Below are 22,665 nucleotides of genomic sequence, written 5' to 3' on the forward strand. Positions count from 1 at the left end.
TTCTCCCTTGCGGTGTCTTTTTCGCGGTCATGTTCAATTCATAACTTCGATAACCTTATCGGCACCCTAAGATATAGAAGCCGCACTAAACCAATGCCGCACCATAAGTACGAAACTGCAAAACTGCAGATTTAGGATTCATCTATATGAGCCGCAGCAATCAATGCCGCCCTGAAAACGCGCCGCTTTACAGGCGTAGCTCAATTAATTTATGTAGACCTGAACTTCTGGCAGCAAATTCTTCTGTCTAGATTAAACACGATAAGGAAAATGCAATTGCCGTGATGCAGCCCCCCCTCCCATTTTTAATATATGCAAGCAGGCCAAAAATATGCTAGAAGACCCCCCCCCTCCCCATGCTGTTCAAACTATACTAAAACAAAAAAGCATACTATAAGAATGACTGTACAGAAAAAGCATATAGGACATAGAGGAACAATTTATGTGGAAGTCTAAGGAGATATCTAGAAAATATATATTTGAAAATTTCACAGGGTAGTACACCCGGCGTGTCACCAGCTAACTTCTTAATTATTCACTTTAGTACACATGTTCCAACTAAGAAAGTGAAGTAGAGCAGCAAAGTGATGCCTGCCCCGCAGGGGCGTCTGCTTCAGCGGGCGTTTGGCGTTTTGCGACACCGTGGACCCGAGCACACGGGAGCCGGAACCTCCCGCGCACGGCTTAGCCGTGTCCGGGGAACAGGGGATCCTGGGGCTTGAGCCACTGGCGGTGTTTGGACCATTATGGCCCCTTGGGGGAGAAAACACACCTCTTTGGCCTCGGCTCCACGTAGACCGCACCCGCGGACTGACCCACCCGGGAGAAAACTGTAGTTGCCTTTTCCTGTCCTTCTCTCCAATCTTCATCTTCGTAGTTTTTGCATTTTGATGAGAAGCATCCGGCTCGTTAGCTGTGCGGCAGCCCTGACACTACCGTTATTTACAGACAACACGCGTCCTTTCGAATTCAAAAGTCGGCGAGGAAATGACTCAGATCTCCATGTTTCGTGATTTTGATGGTAACGAACTGTCCGATTCTTTATTGCACAATGGTTCGAGGCCGGGGTTGGCCGTCGAGTGAAATGGTGTGGTCGTCGATTTCGGGTCGTTTGATCGTGCGAGTAATCCTTGGTCCGGCGGGACGCGTCCCGTTAGCGGTCCCAACCACCGCCACCTCCGCCTCCCTGCCAACCGCCGCCTCCGCCTCCCTGCCAACCACCGCCTCCTCCACCGTGTCCTCCACCGCCTCCTCCACCGTGGCCGCCTCCTCCACCGTGACCGCCTCCTCCTCCACCGCCTTTGCCTCCACCTCCTCCTCCTCCTCCACCGGAGCTCACCGGGTGCAGGGACTTCACCAGGTACGTAGAGCCCGTCTTGTACGTCTGGCCGCCGCCACCTCCGCCGCCGCCTCCAGCGGCGGCGCCTGGAGTAGCGAGGCGAATAGTTACGAGCGCTGAAAGCTAGGCACGTTGGTAGCTATTCATTATAATAATGCCAGCACGCACGCAACAAACGAGGACACAATGCACTTCCCTTCCTTTCCAAAACTGAGTTGTTCCAAATAAACTGAGTTGCGACTCAGGGCCTCTGTGTTACCTTTGCTGTTATGTCCTCGTTTTATGTGTGCGCGCTGCAATATCACAATGAATAAGTGAGCAGATGTCGCTAAGTATTCAGCGCCGAACTCTGTTCATTCGACGCTTCATATCAGCAGTAGTACTTCTTATGTGTAATTTTATATGGCCGGCGTCCAATTTTCAACTGCTTGCAGTGTCTGCTGCCCACCAGAGGGATTTCCATCAAACTCTTAAATTTCATCAGCCGTATTAGTACCAGTAGTAGCAGTAGTGGGGACTATGGTAGTAGCATTTCTGGTGCTTCTGGTAGCAGGTATTAGTGGCAGCATTTAGTAGCAGTAGTACGAGTAGCAGATGTGGGGATAGTGTTACTAGCGAGTGCGTTGACCGTAGTAATTACACTAACAGTATCAGTAGTTGTACTAGTATGAGTAGTGAGTTGCAGTAGTAGTGGGAATAATGGTAGCGACGATGTAGTAGCAGAGTGGTTTTGATAGTAGCCGTGGTAGTGTCAGTAGTCTTATTAATGCGGATATTTGTACTAGCGATTGTTTTGGTTATGTTATAGTAGGAGTAGCAGTAGTAATAGTTGGAATAATGGTAGTACCAGTGGTAGATGCTGTGGTATTATTATTATTATTATTATTATCATTATTATTATTATTATTATTATTGGTAGTAGTAGTAGCCGTAAAAGTAGTGCTAAGAGTATCATGGACCTATCTAAGCTAGCTTCAGTGTGCAGAATTTGCTCCTAGAAGTCTACATCTATACCTCTTCCCTGTGTAAGACGAGCGCACTTAATATAACTGCAAACTTCGGTATCTATTTCCTCTTATAATTTCCTGCCGCTCTTTACTCTGTTTCTCTTTCCTTGGCACTTCATTCGTTGCAGTAGTAGAATGGCAGCAGAATTGTTCCATTTGAAACAGTGACCTGATTGCGATGATAGTCAGGTGGCCGGGGCGTGAGAGACGATGCAGGCCTTTTGATTCTGTGGCGGCACTCCTGTACTATTGTTGATATTTCGAAGTTAACTGTACAGGTCAATTAATACAGTTCTGAAGCTATGTAACGTTGTCAAGGTCATCACATATGCGGTCCAGCAGACGAAAGTTCCCGCGACGCTAACAGCAGCTCTGAACCTTTTGGTAAGCGCCGCACGCATCAGCTATTTTTCGAGCACGCTGTTTTAATCAGTTGTCGAGAGTGTTTCACAAGGACTGAAATATGAGCTGATGAAACGAGGGAAATGTAAAACAAGCCAGCCAGCACAGCTATGATGGTTAGATGGATGGATGGATGGATGGATGGATGGATGGATGGATGGATGTTATAAACGTCCCCTTTGGAACGGGGCGGTGGGTTGCGCCAGCAAGCTCGTGCTATTATACTGCTTAATGTCCTACCTAGGTTAAACAATAAAAAAAAACAATAAAAAAACACTATGAGCTCCACAACCAAATTTTCTGGTCCCCATTGAGAACTGTGCTTTTGTACGTCTCCGTTTTTTGTCGTTTGCCTTCTTTTATTCCACCAATCCTCCAATCGCCTCTTACTAATCTCTATTGCGGACATGTTTACTTTTCCCCTGCTCTCGCTGAACCCAAGGACTTCAAGGAGGCCAGTGGTGCCTTAATCGACCGCTGGGTAGACGTCTTCACATTCTAATAAAACATGCTCCATAGTTTCCCTAGCTTTACCGCTGCAAGCACATGCTTCTTCTTCCTTCTTATATCTCGCTTTATAGGTGCATGTTCTAAGGCATACCGATCTAGCTTCGAAAAGTAATGAGCTTCCCTTTGAGTTATCATAAATTGTTTCTTTCCTGATTTCGTTTTTTCCTCTCAAGTAGTTACTCATGGCAGGTTTCTTTTCCATTGCTGCCACCCATGAGATTATTTCGGCCTCTCTGACTTTCCGCTTGATGTTCTTTCTTGCTGTGTTGCCCACCCTACAGGCTGCATACTTGCTGGTAAGCTTGCTAGTCCTTTTCCTCCACTGTGAATCAATGTTTTCCTGTAGAACGCACAAAGCAACGCCACATGGCGTCTGTGTCTGTGTACCGACCTCTTTTTACCTCATTTCACAATCTAGAAACGTGTGCATAAGCATACACGACTTTCCTCACGTCAGAGGGCATTGCATTACCAGCCATAACGGTTCATCTTGTGTGGAAAGGTGACTGCTACTAACGTAGGATAAATTGAACTCATTGTGTTTTTTACAAAATATTTAGAGTAATTTTATCATATCTGTTCAACGCACATCAGTCATTGATAAATATTATGAATACTTGGACAGCGGTAGACTATTGTAGGTTATTTCGATACATACTTATATGTCGCATATCCTGTGGGAAGGTTGCAAATAGTGCTTAGGAATTAACTTAGTCTATTTAATAGGTGTATAAGAGAATACCCAGAGACGTCGAAGGAACCAGGTGCATGACTGGCGATATCTTGCGATAGCCTATACAACGAACGCGTGCGGTGCTGTTACTGCAGCTAACGGCTGGGCTTAGATGCTTACATCAGGTGTCGGCAGCGACATGATCGTCATGAAGCCATACACTCGTTAAACGTTTTCACCCTTTGGGGCATATCTTGTTCCACAACAATAATGGTTATCTGTCTTTCCCGCATTTCCTTTCTTTAACGGTGCAAGCCCGGTAATTAAGTCATGAAAGGCATGCGCGTCATCAACGTGACTTAGCATTCTCGACAGGAAAGTAACGAGCGCAGCGTCTTGAAGAAATAAAACGCAAGCTAGGCAGATGACGAATATTGTTGTGGGACAAATATACATTCCAAAGGGTGCAAGTGCAACTGTTTTAGGAGCGTATTTGACTCTTCGTTACTTGTTTGCATAGGTCGGCGCACTCGCTCATGAGTGCACTCGCTCACTCGCACTCATTACAAAGGCGTGAGTGCTAGTGCGAGTGAGTGCCAGTGAGTGTGAGTGGAGGTGAGTGCGAGTGTGAGTGAGTGCCAGTGAGTGTGAGCGGAGGGGAGTGCGAGTGAGTGTGAGTGGAGGTAAGTGCTAGCGTGAGTGGGCGCTTGTGAGTGTGAGTGGAGGTGAGCATGAACGTGAGGGAGTTCGGGGCCCGGAAAAATTAAGGTGAGTGAGTGTGAGTGAGTATTCTCCCCACACTGCTGAACTATGGCTGACATACACTGCGGTGTTCTGTCGCTCGATGTTCGCTCGCCCGTAGCGATGTATTAAACCAGTTTGCTTTGCGTCGTCTCGTCTACATGACGTTCCCTCCTCGATGATCAATGAGGGGCAAGCTCCAAGCGAACGCTTTTGAAGTTGGCGGCCACTCGAAGTCACCAAGTTATCTAAATATAAAACGTTAGCAATGGAACGACTAAGTTCATTCCATTCCCTGATTGTTTTAAGGAAGTATGAATATTTAAAAGAATTTGAGTTAAAGCGTATTCATTAGGCGTTCTAGAGTGCTCGTGGCCTGTTGACCTAGAACGATTGAAAGAATTTCGTACGGATGTGTCAATCGTTTTGTCACCATGAATAAATTGAAACGAAAACTTTTAGTCGTGCTAGTTTTGCCTTACTTTGCAGTGTTAATAAACCGGCTCTCTTTAATAATGCAGTCGAGGAATCCGTTAACTTGTATTTATTATAAATGAACTTTATTGCTTTCCTCTGCACCCCCCCTTATGAGTTCTTTTGTGTACGTAAATCAAGCGGTACACGCGTACCCCAGCACTAGTCTAGCAAGCGTATTGTAGGCCAGCAGATTTGTGTCTGCTCGTGCAAGACAAAAGCATTTTCTCAGAAAGATGAGTCACTTTGGTGCTCAACATATACATTGATTTACACTTGAGGTTATGTTGTCAACATGGGTTTCCCACCGGAGAGCGCGTGTTAAAGTGACACCTAAATATTTACCCTGAAATACACAAGTGAGAGGTGTGTCAGTAATAATGTAGGTAAAATCAGATATCTGTTTCTTTCTACTTACTGTTAGCATTACTTAGCTTTAGGTATTTAGAGTCATCTGCCACTCCTGACACCAAGAAAAGGTAGAATTTTGTATATGGTGATCATCATTGCAAATAATTTCGCGGTACGAAAAACAATCGTCAGCGAATAGACAGATGTTACCAGGCAATCGGGAAGACAAATCGTGTATGTATATTAAAAAGAAAACTCGGTCCAAAACGCTGCCTTCTCGCACTCCAGATGTAATAAGTGCTAACTGGAAGCTTCGGTCTGAATATACACGAATTGTGAGCGGCAGAGGGTAGCACACTCACTCATGAGTGCACTCACTCACGTTCACTCGCATTCAACATATTATATGACTAATAAAAATCGGGACCTTTCTTCTCTCTCTCTCTCTATATATATATATATATATATATATATAATATGTGTGTGTGTGTGTGTGTGTGTGTGTGCGTTATGTGCCCAGCAGGTGTAGCTAATAATCGCGTGAAAGTTTAATTTGAGAGGGAATTCTAGTTTCCGATTTTCTTTCGGTTTCTGCAATACCGGCGCCGAAGCTTTGCCTGGCAGCACAATCGGCGTTGGTGGTCATGGTTGAAAAAAAAAAAAAGATCTATGCACTCACCTCCTCCGCCGCCGCCTCCTTTATAGCCTCCTCCTCCACCGCCTCCTTTCCAGCCACCGCCTCCTCCACCGCCGGACCAGCCGCCGCCACCGCCGCCGCCGGACCAGCCACCTCCACCGCAGTGGACGGCGCACACGGCCGCCATCACAACAACACTCGCGAGCTGCAGCGATATCAACAACCTTCATTGAGGTTTCTACAAAATATTTCTAGGCGGAACTCCAGCGCTCAGCCACGCCATAGTAATTATACATTAATTTGTCTAATCTTCGTGCTTGTGACTACGAACGTTCTTGTTATGTTATTTGTCATGCTTTATATTTCGCTATTTCCAAGCAGCATAGTCAATAACCCTCTCACCTTCTGTGATGAAAGAGTTACGCTTATATGCGTTCTTTGATTAACAAAATTCAGTTGGTGGTCAGCAGCTGTGTTCGATAACGTTTTCGTTAACTACACGTCTATAGCTTCCCGCACTTTGGTGCCTGGCGCTGCATTCAGGTCACGAGGCTTCCCTTGTTTGCTCACTGTTGATCACACTTTAAGAATCTATCTTCCTGAGAACTCCTTGCCTTGGTCTAATTTGTACAAATGTATTTGACGACAGTTCAAATCACGGAAAAATTAGGAACAAGTCTGAGACTGATACATCCCATAGCAAAGGCGAGGCCTTGCTGCACGCCATGAAATGTCGCGCGCTTAAAGATCTTCGAATAAATGAGATGTTGTTTACGTTTGTATAAAAAGAATGTTACGTTCAAAGCCGAGTACCACCCGTCATAAGAATGAAATACTGTATAATGTATACTCCCACACTGATGCCTGTTGCAGTAGGGGCAGCACCACACTGCTGGACTTGTTTCGATGGTGGGGGGCTTTCGCGGACTATTGAATCTTTAGTTGGCAGGCTTGCGTACCCCACGCCATTTTTCGCTTTTGAAGTGGTAATGCATTGTGCCGGAGCTAGGCGAATTGCGTCTGAGGTCCGCTACATGTGTCAGAGACGCCTTCGAAGTAAACGTTTGCGTTCGTCTTTCCCAGTGGTATACACGACATTTTCTAATGAAGGCGACCGAGCTCGGGGTTGTTGGCGCGATCAAGCTGTGTGGTGGCTAGGCAGTAAAGCAAGTGTCTTGCTTCGCAAGTTCTCGAACATTGCATTTCTACCGCTGCCAGAGGAAGGAAGAAATATCGAGATTGAACAAGTGCACTGGGATGTTCCTGAAGATGAGGAAGGAGTGCCAAAGCTATAATTATAGGTCGACTTCTTTAGTTTAGTAACTTTAGTTCATTGAAATCTGAAACAACTATAACTCTTAGCCAGCAGATAATGAGCGGAGTAAGTGGACGCTTCTCACTAAACCAGCGATACATAATCAATGATGCCCCGCTTCAATGTATGCAACATGTTGAATTGCTTGGATTCATGGTTAATCGTCAGCTTACATGACGTCTTCACGTGCAGCAGCTATGTTCAGACACTTGCAGCAGTGTACGCATGTTTCACTTACCGCAGCACATCTTCCCCTAAAAATTTATCAGAGAGATATAAAGGAGGAGCAGGGAGCTTAAACATGGTCACGCCTGGTTGGGCATCCTACAGAGGCTACTTCAGAGGCTTTATTAATCTTTCGTATATAGTCACACTAGCTACCCTGTAGGTTTGTAGTCAAGTTTAGCAGAGCACTGCTCATTGTATTAGGCTGTCCATACTCCGGCATGATTCCTCCGTATTCCACGTAAACTCTCCTATCAATACTACCAATCAAAGTATCGAGCTAAGTGCACGCTGAGTTGTCTTTAAGATACTAAAACATGTTGTACAGTGCCGGAAATTGAGCTCGAGTATCGTAACTTTTCTCATATGATAAGGTCATCATCTACCCAACTTCAACCGCAACGGTGCATTATGGTGCATTTTCACTCGTTTTCAGTGCTAGAAAGTTATGGAATTTCCTTCCTCAAAATCTTTAAAGCATAGCCAGTGATACTAATCTCATCACTGCATCACATCAGCGTATATAATACAGCCGGAAAAGTCCCCTGTATGTCTGACAAAATTTGCCACGACTGTTTTGATGGCTGCACCAAAACATTGCTTTTAGAGAGCTTCACTTTGTAAAATATCAGTATGCTGAACGTATGTGCTCAAATCAATAAACCATTTCTATCTTTTTTTGTTTACATTTTCTGCGACACTAGATCCACTGATTAAATATGTATTACTGATGTCTATTATAAGATACCCTGTCAATATTTTGCATGAGCTAAGGGGTTGACCTTATAAACACTCCAGTATCACATTTATCTAAATAACTTAGACCTAGGCACTGTCTTTCTTGTATGCGTTGGTCTTGCTGGTGATACAAGTATACCTGACACAGAGAGAGTAAATAAGAGATACTGGAGTGGGATAGGAGTCTGTCTGTCATCTGTCTCAGTAACGTGGAAAGTTGGACGAATTGGGGACTAGTCATCGTACCGTGTGGGTGGAACACCGCACTGACCTGGACAAAGCGGAGAGACACGAGAATAGACGGCACTCGCTGCACTCGCAACACCTTTATTTCAGAACGAACACTTCATATTTCTATACCCGCGCGCACTCGGGTGTCAAAGACAACATATCTAAGACGGTGTGCTCTAATCGTTGCAACCGTAATACCTCTATTTTTATTATCAAGAAATAATATGAAGTGTTTGTTCTGAAATAAAGTTGCGAGTGCAGCGAGTGTTGTGTATTCTTGTGTCTCTCCACTTTGTCCTGGTCAGTGCGCTGCTCCACCCACACGGTATGGTGATCGCTCAACTGTCCTGGCCTGACACGTAACCAGTAACGCGATGCTCCTGGAACTAGGGTATAAAGTACGCTCGTTCGCCTCAAAGAAACAAAAAGAGAGAAGCCATGGAAAGGAGCCGTAGCTGTACGTACCAGTAACCGCATCTTGTCTCGTGGACTGTTCAGAGTCGCCGGTCCACGTCACGGGGGCTCACTTATATAGGGGGGCCTCTCCCCGGTGCATTCGGATTGGGTGGGGGGGGGGCGACAACGGCTTCTTTTCTTGTCTTTCCAGCTCGCCCGTAACCGTCATACCTCTCCACTCACGCACGCACACACTTGCACACACATATACTAATACGTATGTGTATGTATGTATATATATATATTTTCTTTCGCGACGGCGTCCGCCCCTGTCGACACAATGGCGCACCACTCTCTGTTTTTCGGGGACGCCCCGGGGAAGTTTTCGGACGCAAGGTGGATGGCAGGGGGCGATGACTCTACGGAGCGCGCGCCGTTCGTGTTTTGGCGCTGAAATGGGTTAATCGCCATCGCCAGCGTCCGCCCCCAACCGTACGGCGCGCCGTCACAGGACCTGCCATCATCCTCACACCGTCGCTTCCGTGAACCGCTCTTTCTTTCTTTCTCTCTCTCTTTCTTTCTCTAGTGTCGTGCTGCGCGCCTCCAGTTTTCTACTTCGTCTTTTCTCAGGAAGCGTCTGCGAGTGCTCTCGACGAACCTTGATGGAGCAGGAGTCTCCCGTTACGAGACGACGTCACCAGCTGGAGGTGCAGAGATCCTGCAGCATACGACGCGCGCGGTGTGGTTCACACACCACGACCACGCACAACCGCATAAATAAAAAGCAATTTATGCAATGCCAGTTCATCGTAGCGATTAAGTGGTGCGATCTGCTTGAGGGGCAGCGCCCCTACCTACGATGTACGCCATGTGGTTACGGGAGCTAACCTATGCCGTCGTAACTAACAATCAAGTTATGTAATACCCGCTTACGGAAGCGGTTAAATGGTGTGGCTAGCTGGCGTTGTAGAGAACGTGGGTGTGTATGTGGTTGGGGGGGGGGGGGGGAGCGGAAGGATTACTAGAGCTCTCCCGTACAGCCGTGACTATAATGATGCGTTAGGTAGGAGCCGTTTAGTATAACGTTGATGTTGTTTATGAATGCATCTTATTCTGCAAGAGCCAGCAAGCATGCAAGTGAGGTAGTATTCCTGAAAAAAAAAACAATGTAATTGTAGCACAGTGTTTATGTGTGTCCGACGGACGCGGCTGTGGAAGGAAGTTACCGCATGGACACTGGGCCTGTATTGTGGCTTCTACGCTTTTCCTAGCTACCTATGTTCGCGCCACGAATAGCTGCCTGTGCGCGCCAGTGTGTCCGTTTTTCTCTTTAAAATCACGCCCTTCGAGAGAGTGCCTGCGGCTCTGCTTGGCGGATATGGGAACTGCTTGCTCGTTATTGCCTGCATACGTGCCCTTTAATGGCCTAAGGTTTTTAGGCATTCCTTGGTCATTTCGACCTGAGGGCAGAAAAGCGTGGGGTGACTCTCACGGAAGTCATCACCTCAATGAGATTGCAAAGCAGCCGGGCTGACTGTGTGCCTTGTTCACTACGTCCCGGTGGACTAGCATCATGTTACTTGTATTTGCAGCTGCTGTTATAGGTGTTACAGATAGTGCTTGCACATTGTGACGCCTAGGCAACGCGACTGCGAAGCATAGTCGACTTTTGAGAAAGCACCAATTGCTCACTAACGAAGCTTGCCGTTGTTCTTAAGAATCACGTGACCCATATGATACAGTGGACACCGGATGAACGAAACCCGCTTAAAAGGAAATGCGTGATAAACGGAACACTGGTATCAACTTTGGTTGGCCACGCATACGCAGAGTGTTGGCGAATTTCGGTTGAACGGAACGCATCGTTCTGTGAACTCCCGGTTAAAAGGAACTTAAGCCGAAACTACCATCGTAGTTTCGATGGTAGTTTCGTAAGGAAACAGGAAACAGGAAAAAGTCTGGCAAACACGATAAGTAGTGATGCTATAAATAATGAATAAAATTCAATCCCTGAGGCGGTTGCGGTGAAGGTCCTTTCGATTAGAACGGGGAATATGGCAGTCGCTGAAAGCATAGCAGGCTAACCTCAGGATTTCAAGACCATGACATGGAGAAAGCTTACATTATAAATGCACATACGTTTTATTAGGAATCAACTGGACCATAACTACAATAATGGAAAGCGAGAATTAAGATATTAAATGGATTGCACATAGTAATTGAATGATTTCATTATTTTGATACCCTAAGGGCCCGAGTGGTGTTATATAGATGAGGATTACAGTGAATACATACGTTATTTGAAACATTGCAAATTGAAGACAAAGATACAAAGAACAAGGTTTCAATAAACTATGCAACAAGATGTACAGTGGGCAATCAGAACTATGGTGTCCTGAATATTATAGTTCTGTGGCAGGAACAATTTAGTTTTCTGCAAGAACAAATTTATGCAACCACATAAAATGATGATGTCTGCAGACCATGGAGTCCGGTATTTAGGTCCATTAAAACAGTGTGATCTGCGATTTAAAGATGATCGATGGTGGCGTGCAGCAAAATTCGATGCCTAAGTTATGTGAAATTCTTTGCAAAGATCGTCTAAGAAAGAAGTAGCTTTGCCTGCTCGGGGTCCTTTAAAGCCCGTCGAAATCTTAATACACGGATATTTCGGAGTTTTGATCAATTTACCAAGCATAGGCAGTCTTGAGATAATATCTATTCCCATTAGTAATGACCGCTGAGCCACCATGATGGCAGAACGAAAACAAGAAGTTATTAGTCACACTGAAGTATTCAGCATACCCATAGAAGATTGCATCAAAGTGTATCCCTTTGTTGCATGCTGTCCTCTAAAGTGGGAAAATTACGGCGATTTTCGGAGCAAATTTAGTGCTTCCGAGAAGCACTTGTTCCTAATGCCAACTTTAGTGGACAACAGCAGTTTTCTATAGCTGCCCTAAAAGGTTCCACCAACCAGCATTATTGTACAACTCTGCTTCAAAGATAGCACCTGTTGTTCCCTCGAGTAAGACACGCGAGTCCCGACACTTTTAGATATAGCTCTCGTAACAATGTGGTTTAGTGCATGTAATTACCTACACGGGATAAAGGAAGCCTTCGGAGGCAAGATCTGTAAACATTGTGGCAGAGTCAAGCCAAGTTCTTTCTGCAGAACACATTTTGCTGATAGTGGACACCAGGCACGACAGGAGCGGCAAAAGGCGCGTGGGAGCATTTTCTGCGCAGCGTACTTCTGGCTCCTTTCACTTTCAGTTACATAGGTTTTGTTATTTGCCTCATATATTTATGTAGTAGCCCTTTTGGCATTATATTATCCAGCGAGCTATCGGGAGGAAACAATTGAATGAGTTACGCGCAGCTGCTGCCGCAGCAAACTGAAGTTTGTCCTGCCCAATCAAGTTAAGCTGCCGCCACGTGCGCCATTGCAACGTCAGTAATTTTTCCTGTCAAAAATAATGTACAGCACAAATATGTAAAATGTCGGCTGGCAAGTGCAAAGCGATGTATAATTGTTGCGAAATGCAAGGTATCACTGGCGTAGCCAAGGTGCGGGCAGGGGGGGAGGTGCACACCGGACGCATGCATCCCTTCCCTCCCTGCCCCTGAATTTCCGTGATTCAGGACATGTGGTATAACTCGACGTGCGACAACACTCGCCTGCCCATTCACCCCCTTCCTAGTAAAGTGTTTCCCTCCCCCACTTCCCCCAAAATAAATTCCTGGCAACGCCACGGCAAGGTATATTTGCGCATTACCGGAAAAATTGAGTGTTCTTTTCGTACTCCATAACGCGTAGTAACATGCTCCGCATATAAGCTTCTGTTTTGAAGCTTACGTTCGTTAATCTGGTGGCAGAAACTATGTCTGTTGAACCAAAGGAAAACTGTCGGCACGTACACTCACTGGAGCCACTGTGCCTGTTGCCCACTGTATTGGACATTCTGCATCTTGTGAAACAAACGCGCCATGGGCGATGTGAAGTTTAAAACAATATCTCTGCAGCTGACACATCTATGAATCATCGGGCTAAACTGTGTATATGAACTCATATATTCCGCTGCGCTCGTTCAGACTGGCTATGAGATGCAAGAAGGGTCACAGGCACACGTGTCAATGTGATAGCTAGCTCATGGCTGTTTAGCGAGAGCCGATGGCTCTTTGTTGACATAGAGTTGGCGCATTTGCTGCGTAGCTGCAGTTATGTGGCGAAATGGGGTTGTGTTAGCTTTGCTGAAAGTCCCTGTCATGGTTATGGAAAATTTTGTGCCATCGTTTAAAAACTACTGTGAGTAGAAAAACAAAGAAAATATTTACGTTTGACTTTGTTCACATGAAATAGGAAGCTTCAGCAGCTTTGGAACGTGTAAATAACTCCTCTCAATTCAGCTATGATCATTGTTCATTGATTTGAGAATTTAACGGTGTGGAGAAGCCGGTGGCATATTCTACTTGTTTCATACATTTCTGATTCATCACAATTAAATCACTCAATCAGTGAATCTACTCTGGGAAATATTTGGTACTTTTTTTAAAGCTTGCTGCAAAACCTGTAGGTATAGAAAGCACGTACCAACAGGGTTTTACTTACAGATAACGGTGCTTGTACCAACAGCAACAAGCAATAATCTTTCGCAGGCACTCGAAAACAGCATAAGTTTAGAATGAAGGGGCTCCCAAACTTCGCATTGTTTATGAAGAGGCTCAGAAAACGAATATTACCAAACGCTTAGTTGCGTGCTGAACGTGGAGGCAGACAGAAAGCAATGGCTAACAACTGCGGTTTATCGATGGTTTCAAAGCAATAATTCCGGTCGAGTTGAAACCACAACTACGCCAACAAGTGACAACTGGAAGGTCACGGGCATGACTTATTTCAAACTCATGACTCACATGACACACAGGTGTAGATCATCCTGGTGACGACCATGCATGAACACACATTAATGATCCCATTCATGGGGAGGAGGCATATCTTGATAGATATCTTTAAATGTTAAACCGAAAGAAGATTTACACGGGTCTTGAATTATCGCTATTCGTCTGGCGTAATTATTTTAACGCTTGCTGAATGTTGTTGATTCAGCTGTTACTCACCAGATCGTGCAAGTAATTTGGAACAGCCATACTGCCGCTCCATACAAGCTCGACACATACTTCCCCGCGTTCGTCGTGCCACCGACCCAGCTTTCACTCATCTGGGCCGCAGTTTGGAGCAGCAGAGCCATCAATGTGATGACCGTGCGGCGATAAACTGTAAACAGTAATCAACAACAAGGTGGGCTTGGGAAACGCACTACGTGCTGCGTGGGACAATAGACACTGTAGAACTCTCGCAAAGCACTTGCTTGCAACATACAGGAAATGGCAGTCGTGACCGACACCGCCAGGATTTTGGCGACATTAATCTAGACCTGCCGGGGAGTTTCCGTTCCTTAACACCGCTATTATTTTCATACCCCGCACACACCTGCTGTGTGCGTCCCAGATTCAGATGACTAGGCGGGCCCAGATTCGGGACAATACGTGTTAATGATAAAGTTTGTCCAATTGCACGGAGCTGCTGCTCGTAAGAAAACTTCAGTTTAGGTCCTTTCTTCTTGTTCTTTTTTTTTGTCATCTTAGTAACTAACTTGACAAGGGTTGACGTTCGGCCTTGTTGCTACAGCATAGTAAAAAATGCAAAGCACTAGAAAAGACGAGGATGAAAGAGGAGGACACCACACTCGTGTCGTGTCTTCCTGTTACTATAATATCTGAGACGTTATATTCACTGGTTTATGTGATTTAGTGGCTGGTGCGTATCCTTGCGCGGCCATGTTTTCTTGGAGAGAGAGAACAACGCCTCTAAATAAAGCTTATGTGCTTCATGTGGGCCTGCCTCATACCTTGTTAGCTTAGAATGGTGAAACACATGCTGTAACGAAGACAACGAAACTGTTTTTACCAGACCCACGAAGCTCCCAAAGGTGCAGGCATGATGAAGGTGCGAAATGTAGTGTGCGCTCGGCTTTCGATCATCACAACACGGAAGCCTCACTTGCGAATACATGCTAAAACATTGTACTCTCCAGTTCTATTCGTAAATAAAATTACGGAGTTGAGCGTCTCAAGCTACACGCCTTGCAACGGCACAGGCCGTGGTGGAGGGCTCTGTATGAACTTTACCATCCATGGTGCGTTCAAGTGCATCCAAATCTAAATACACTAATGTTTTTGCATTACGCATCATTCCCCCAGTACCACCGTCATCGTCAGGAATCGAACCCACGACCTTGTGCTCTCAGTCAGTAAGTCAAAGTGGCTCTTTCCATTCCGTTGTGCCTAGACAAGTATGAGTGTTTTAGTACTCATTTCTAGCATTATGGTACTGCATGCTGTTTGTCGCGTGCAGCCATCCTGTCACATGTTCTTTTGATATATATATCATCTACTGACAAGCACAATGGGCTGTTCGATCCCGCCTGGTCTTGGTTGTCAACATACTATACTGAATCTTGACACAACGTATCCCCTGCTTATTTTTAAAAGTGAAAGCGTTTTTATGAGTGGAAGCGTTTTTATGAGTGGAAGCGTTTTATGCCTTGGCTTCCGTCGTATCTCTGCTGAAGAACTGCCAAACAGTCGCAATGTCTTATATTGATGTTAGCATGGGCACAAAGTTAAACCGTTGTTCTTATGTAAGTTGGCAGATCTTTATTTTCTAAAGGCCCAAATGTACTCTGCCAGTGCAAACTAAAAAGGCAGGTTCAAAATCAGGGGCGATTTAGCGGCAAATGAGAGAGAAATGCATTAGCATTACGTCGCACCTTTTTGAGATTTTCTTTATTCTTTATTCATCAATTACCCCGCAGCGCCCGAAGGCGTTACAGCAGGGGTTTACAACATGGAATAAAATACATCTTCATTCACACAATAAACTTGCTTTTCAGTCAGCCTATTCCACTGTTTAATTGTTCGAACAAAAAATGAGTTGGCATACATGTTCGTCTTGGTAGGGTGCTCGAGAATTTCGCAACTATGATCAGTTCGTTTTGAAATGTAATGAGGTTTCCGTGGGTGAATTTCCCTATTAATTCCAGTTTTATTATAGTATATCGAATATAGAAATTTTCATCTCAGTTTATTGCGGCGGGTAGAAAGAGATTCCCATCCTAGGTCAGCCTTCATTGCAGTGCAGCTATCCCTCCTTCCGAACCGCCCCAAGACGAACCTGGCAGCACGGTATTGTATTTTTTTCTAGAGCGGCAATGAAGGTTATCTCGTGGGGGTCCCACACAGCACAGTCATATTCTAAGAGTGGTCGAACACAAGTTGTATATGCCATACGTTTTAAATTCGCATGTGAACATTGCAGGTTTCTCTGAATGAAATTCCAAGCTTTACCAGCTTTGGCTATGATACTGTCTACCTGAGATTTCCACGAACATTCAGACGACAGCAGCACACCTAGATACTTATACGTACTGCCTTGCTTCAATATTACATTGTTCAGATGATACCGTGACTGAATTGGTGTTTTCTTTTTTGTAAATGAGAGATGTACACGCTTTGTTATGTTCAAAGTCATTTTCCATTTAGATTCTGGATCCATGATTTTAATATTGTTCACCATATTGCAAAGTGTTGTTCAGGAGCTGAAACGACACACGTACTGCCTCTTCGAGGAGCGAGTAGGCAAGACGTCATCTGTCATCGTCATGGCATCTGTCATAATCTCATCATAGCCAATCAACTGGAGTATCAGCGCTCAGTTGCCGGGATTTACGAAACTTGATTCACAAGACTCTATTCATTACCAAAATTGACTTAACTTTTCCTTCCCTTGTGTATCCAGAAAGTCAATTTAAGCTTGTAGATGGAAGCTCCGAGGTCGCAATAAATTTGCAGTCTGAACGCCATACTGAATAAATTAGCGTAAGCACATCTTATCAGGGACCAAGCACGTCAGTTCCTCTGAAATGAAGATAATGACGTTATCTCTTTTGTTGATCATGCATGCACAGCAGAAAAGAAAGGTCTAGTATTTGTTTCCTCTTCATAAACTTTTCAACTTCCAAACCTACAACGAGGCGTTTAAAAAGATTAGGTCCATATTTAAAGGAAAATAAATTTAAAATATGCTTAACGGAGATTTTCGGTGCGACCAGCGCTTACAGTGTACGCAAGTCGTTATAGTAGTCAAGAAAAACAACGTAGCACTAATTTGTAAGTGCTGGCTGCGCCTAAAGTAAGGCAATGTGAAATTCCGTTTTTTTTTCTGTTATTCTTTTTTTTACGTTGATGCATCGCTTATGACACGTAACTCTTGCTCATCAATGCTTCTGGACCTTTCTTTTTGCTGAGCAACACTGCATCAGCCAAAAGTTTACGAGCTTCATTGTTCGCATTTCAGTCTGTCCTGGTATTACTTTATTTCTGGCGCTGGATGTACGTGTTTACGCAGATACGACATTACAGACCAGCTGTGTCTGAGCTAAAGTGTAACTTGAATGGCAGGTCGCGAACGGTTGTTGCCGACACACAAAGTGGTACACGAAGGTGTACACGAAGTATTACAGGTGCCGGCACAGGAAGTGTCCGACAGGCTTCGCCTGTTGCCGCGATTCACACCGTATGCCGTGATTCACTTGATTAGTGCACACTGGCTTAACGCATCTTCAGCATTGCTTATGCACATATTCGTTCGGTTTCGTGGCTTGACGCACTCATTGTCCAGAGGATGCTGAGTGCTTGTCTTTTTCCAAGCACAACACGAGTTTGTTGCGCCGGAGACTCCAAACATCCTAGCGCAGTCACCCGTTAGACGACAATGAAATAATTGTGCGAAGGTGCCATGCCACATGCAAGAATAAATTTAGGTCTCAACAGCTGTATCTAAAAGCGGCAGCCACATGGACGTCATTTCTGGCGTCACGTGGCGTCGTCTGACGTCGGCGCGTGTATCTCACAACACGCGCTAGCCATGCTGGTTTCAAATCCGGGATGCGTACTTTGGGGCATTCGCTTTAAGAAGCAATCACGTGGATCACATTTCGGACCGTGATTACAACCTCTATGGTCATCCATGTATGTGAGACGGATGCCAAGAATACGTCAGAAATGCGTTGCATGAGGTTGGCGTTTAAATGAGTGAAGTTCGCCGCTAGGCAGCGCACTCGACAACGCCAGTGCTGGCTTCGAAGACACAGATTAGAAGAACGGCTCTCAGAGGCGTGCTCCAGCTGGAGCACGGCTGTCGGGAACGGAGTGAAAAATCCGTGGCTCGGTGGTAGCCGGCGCCAGACGCGTCCCCTAAAAAAAGAAAAATCGTGGGGAATGGTCTTCTTTTTCTTTTGTACCCTACCTCCGTATAGCCGCGCGCTACTAGTCTCTCGCACGACTCCTCCTGCTTCGCTGCTACAGTAGCGTCTTTGGTTCCGCTGGTTTTTTTTTTTTTTTCGTTTTTCCTTTCCGTCTTCACTCCGCAGTTGGCTGTCGGGAGCGCCTTTTGCGTGTCGGCAGTGGCGGCGCAGCAGGGGCGCATGTTTTGGGTCATCCACGTGCACCTCACTTACTTGGTACGCCCGTGTTCCTGAGGAAAAGAAAAGGATAAATATAAAAGGAAGGCAGGAAGAAAAAAAGTTGTTGGTGCGCGCTATGGTATAGAAAATGTGCGAAAACGACAACTTCAAATCTGTACTTTCATTTTCAAGGCTTGCGGGGCCGCACAAGTAAAAGAAAAAGAGAGAGAGAGAGAGAGAGAAAGAGAAAGAGGGAAGACAGCGTACGAAGAGAAACATTGTACGCTTCCGCCTGGGCTAAGGCTAAGGGTAGGTAGCTTCCACGGCTGCGCTTACAGTTGTATGACGTTACGTCTTCTGCGCCCCTCAGAACAACCTCTCCGTGCACTTAAAAAGAAAATCGGTTATGATTTTCGCGCTGGGCGATTCTCGATTAGGATCGGCTTGAACTGTATGCTGCAGAAATGCTTATCACTTGCGGGTTAAGGATTGCCGGTGTGGTGGGTCAACGCTCAAGGTCCTAATTTACTAAGTGGCGCCTGATTTCTTGAATCTAACGTGAATGCAGTTGCAGGTGCACGTATTGCATGTCTGCTGCCAGTACTTTATTTTGTTATTTGCTTTTTTTCTTCTCCCGGTTAGATTAGCACTGCAGCTCTTATTACGCTTACCACTGTTGCTCTTGATATAATCCTATTTCACATTTCTTGCATTCTTTCCGGGTAGAACAGGAAGCGACAGGGTGTAGTGTTATCAAGCACGCGTGATGTAACGTTATCAAGCCCGCGTGCTGATGTATAGCATGAGCAAGACAGATTACACGTGTCGCACTCTTGCTATCATGTCCAGTCATGTGACCCTTTTCTGTTTCGTTATAAAACTAGCAACACCAAGCAATAAAGCGTTCTTGATCTGCCACTACCCACCGGCTACGTTCAGTTACTTCACAGGGGTCTTACACGGAGACTCACTCGAACTTATAGGTGTGTGAGCTAAGGTTAAGACACACTGCGTTAGATGTGAAGATCCGGGTTTCGGAGCTGTTTCAGAAGCGTTGCGGGAGGAAGCAAACTCCAGCGGCATGATTTTCGGTCCTATATTTGAAGTCTTGGCTGAAATGGCAAAATGATGCTATTCCGGTTTGATTTCTAGCGCAATATTTTCGCCGTTTCTCTTGACTTCCAGCTGTATTGTGTGTAAAGTATGTGTGTGTGTGTGGGGGGGGGGGGGTTAAATGCCTACGGTTGAGCAATGCTTCGCCTTCCGAAGGCTGAAACCAGCCAGGTGTCGCGGCCGGCAACAATGAAGTAGAACCGAGCGAAGAGAATCGTCACTCCGTGAAGGCAAAGGAAGGTCTTTGGACAAGCTTGAAATCTGAAGTATCCGCACTACGCTAAACTCAGCTATTCCCAAATGTATGGGCACGGCAGCTCTGTGATTTTAATCGTGGGGCCGTGGTATGGGCGCGTCTGCGTCATGCGAAGACTACGAAGGCTGAAAAATATAGAAATAAAAGGCAAAGGAAAGGGAGGATTGTTAACCAGAAGATATCTACAGGTGGCTACTCTGCGCTGGCGAAGCAGAAAACGGGTACAAAGGTTGAGTGAATAGGAAGGAAGAACAAACAACATAAAACTGTCTGCGAGGGCGCTGTCACTGACTGAGGCTCTGCAATGAAATAACAGTGAAATACCGCCTAATATTAGGTGCCAAATGGCCAAAATGATCGCAGCAGTATAACTTCCGCCACGTTTCTATTCTTGCTCAAAGTACGTCAGCTACGAAACGTATATAGCCACTAGTTTGACCTTTGGTCCATAGCGAAAGAGTAAAAACAAAGCAAGTTGCCGCCTGCTCGCGAACGATCACGTGACCTTTCTCTACTTTCCATGCGAGCCTTTCTGCGGGGACAAAACAACAGGCACTGTTGCGAGCCGAAAGCGCTCGTCCTGCTGACATACAAAGCGCCCAAGTTCGCCCGCTTAATCGCTTTTTTACGACCACCTGCCAGTATCGGTAGCTTCATCGTAGACGTCTGGACGCCTGCCCACACCAGTCGTTGTTCTCGTCGCGACCGTATGGCGCAGTTAGCAAGCTATATGTGGAACACAATCGGGCGGGAAGCCCGCTTGTTTGGAGGCTTTAGTTTGCTTTCAGTAAACGAGGACGACGGAACGCTTACGAGGACTCATTCTATATTGTGAGCTGGTCCGTAAAGCAGCGAGTTTTGAAAAGGAGATATCGCTTCAAGCGTATCAAGATTCTCAAGAGCTGCTCCTACTTCTCATTTTTGCAAGTTGCATATTCATTTGTTTATTTATTTGCAATACCCTCAGAGTAAAACATAAATTACAGGGATTGGAGGGGGGGGGGGGGGGCGTTGATCCCGCGAACGTTTAATTTAAAAAAGAAAAGTTCTTGTTATACAATTTCAGCTAATATACGCACAAAATTCAAAAGTTCTGCGTGCAAATAAACGCGAAAGCAAGTAAGCAAGAATAATTCTAATTGATACAGTGCAATCGAATACAATACAATACAATACAGCCTAATACTGTACATAAGGGCAGATTAACTGAGGAGAGTGACGCAACAGTAACAAATGTGAACTCACCGAAAATTAGTGGGCGGGTGAATGAACAACTTGCGGCTTTAGATAGAAGTCATCCGGTCGGGAAGGCAATTACACTTTTTAGCTGTTCTGGGGACGTCCGAGTGCGGAAAGCATGTGTTCGGCACAACGGGATTCCACCTCTGTAAGAGTGGTCGAGCCGCAGTGAAATGTAGAGACTAGGAAGGATAAATTGGTCACGTAGATGAGGATGGTAGTACAATTAAAAAAAAAAGCTTAAACGGTGGATATTGCGACGAGATACTAAGGATGGAAGCTTAAGGCTTGATTCTATTGTTATGCTATCTGCGCGATGGCAGTTTGATAAAACGAAACGAACTGAGTTGTCTTGTACCGTTTGAACAGCATGGTTAGGTTTTCTTGCCATAGGGTCCACATTGACGCGGCAAATTCAAGTTTTGATGTAATGAAGGACTTGTGCAGAAGAAGGTTTACATGTGAAGGTGATTTAGAGAAGTTTCGAGTTGTAACGCTAAATCACAGCTTGCTTGATGATGCTCCTATTACAGCGCCTTAATTGTTTCCAGCATAAAAACTATACGTCTCATATTGCTCCAGGCGCTGCGTGCAGCTAACAAAGAGAGAGAGAGAGAGAGAGATTGATAGATTGGAAGGCATATATGGGATATTGGAATACATATGTTTCTGCCGGCGTGCATATGACCGATGACATGCTATTCTGCATAGAGAGGTGGAAACATATAAGATTCTAGAGGAGGGTGAAAAGAAAAAGAAAAGTCAATAAATGAAATGTGCGAGTAAACCTGATGATGATATTTGCAGGTGAGACGACAGCAAAAAAATTGAGGCCTTTCTCTATCATGAAATGAAACTTGCTCAAAACTACGTGATGAAATGTGTGTCACATTCAGCTTTTTCGTGCTTATGCGTTAGATTGAAGGACTGTTTTCTATAAGCTGGAAACGTTGGTATTGCCTGTCATGGCTACTTCAGATGCCCATGATAACGGGTAAAATACGGGCAAAACCGAAGAAAGAAGCGAATGTGCATCACGCCAGCTTGTATTTTTTATGATCAGTGTATTAAAATTAGCGTGGGCCGTCATAACAACGAAACGTACCTTCACGAATTTATTTTCTTTACTTGAAAGCAGCATTGCACTGTTATTAATACTAAACTGTCGCATTGTAGTCACCATCACTATATGCAACACTGACTGGGCCAAGCACTGCGAAAAATATATCCTTGCTAATTGCCGCCCTGTGTTTAGTAATGCTATCTGATTATATTGGGAGCAATAAATATTATACACATTTCTGCTATCAGAGTATGATACTCGTGATTAACTTGCGGCGGTATCATCTGCAGGTTTTCTTATTGCTTGCAGCTCACTATGCTTGTGTTTATGTATAGATGCTTCAGCTTTTTCCTCTAGAACGCTTCTCTGCAAGCAGTTAAGAGCAGCGGCGAAAGTAAGGACCATGTATGCTTGGGATTTCCTTCGCAATG

The 22,665-nt window shown here is 45.2% G+C and overlaps 1 protein-coding gene across 1 annotated transcript; it reads right to left on the minus strand.

The window, feature by feature from the left end:
* Nucleotides 1-1,005: 1,005 nt before the first annotated feature.
* Nucleotides 1,006-9,211, minus strand: LOC126532089 (uncharacterized). The gene is made up of 3 exons (XM_050179779.3): nt 9,109-9,211; nt 6,177-6,339; nt 1,006-1,425 (listed from the first exon to the last, which is right to left on the minus strand). The coding sequence occupies exons 1-3, from the start codon at nt 9,118-9,120 to the stop codon at nt 1,154-1,156; spliced, it is 447 nt and encodes a 148-aa protein (XP_050035736.2). The 5' UTR covers nt 9,121-9,211; the 3' UTR covers nt 1,006-1,153.
* Between the last annotated feature and the right edge of the window lie 13,454 nt (nt 9,212-22,665).

Source organism: Dermacentor andersoni, chromosome 5, assembly GCF_023375885.2.
Source record: "Dermacentor andersoni chromosome 5, qqDerAnde1_hic_scaffold, whole genome shotgun sequence".
Taxonomy (NCBI): Eukaryota; Metazoa; Arthropoda; class Arachnida; order Ixodida; family Ixodidae; genus Dermacentor; species Dermacentor andersoni.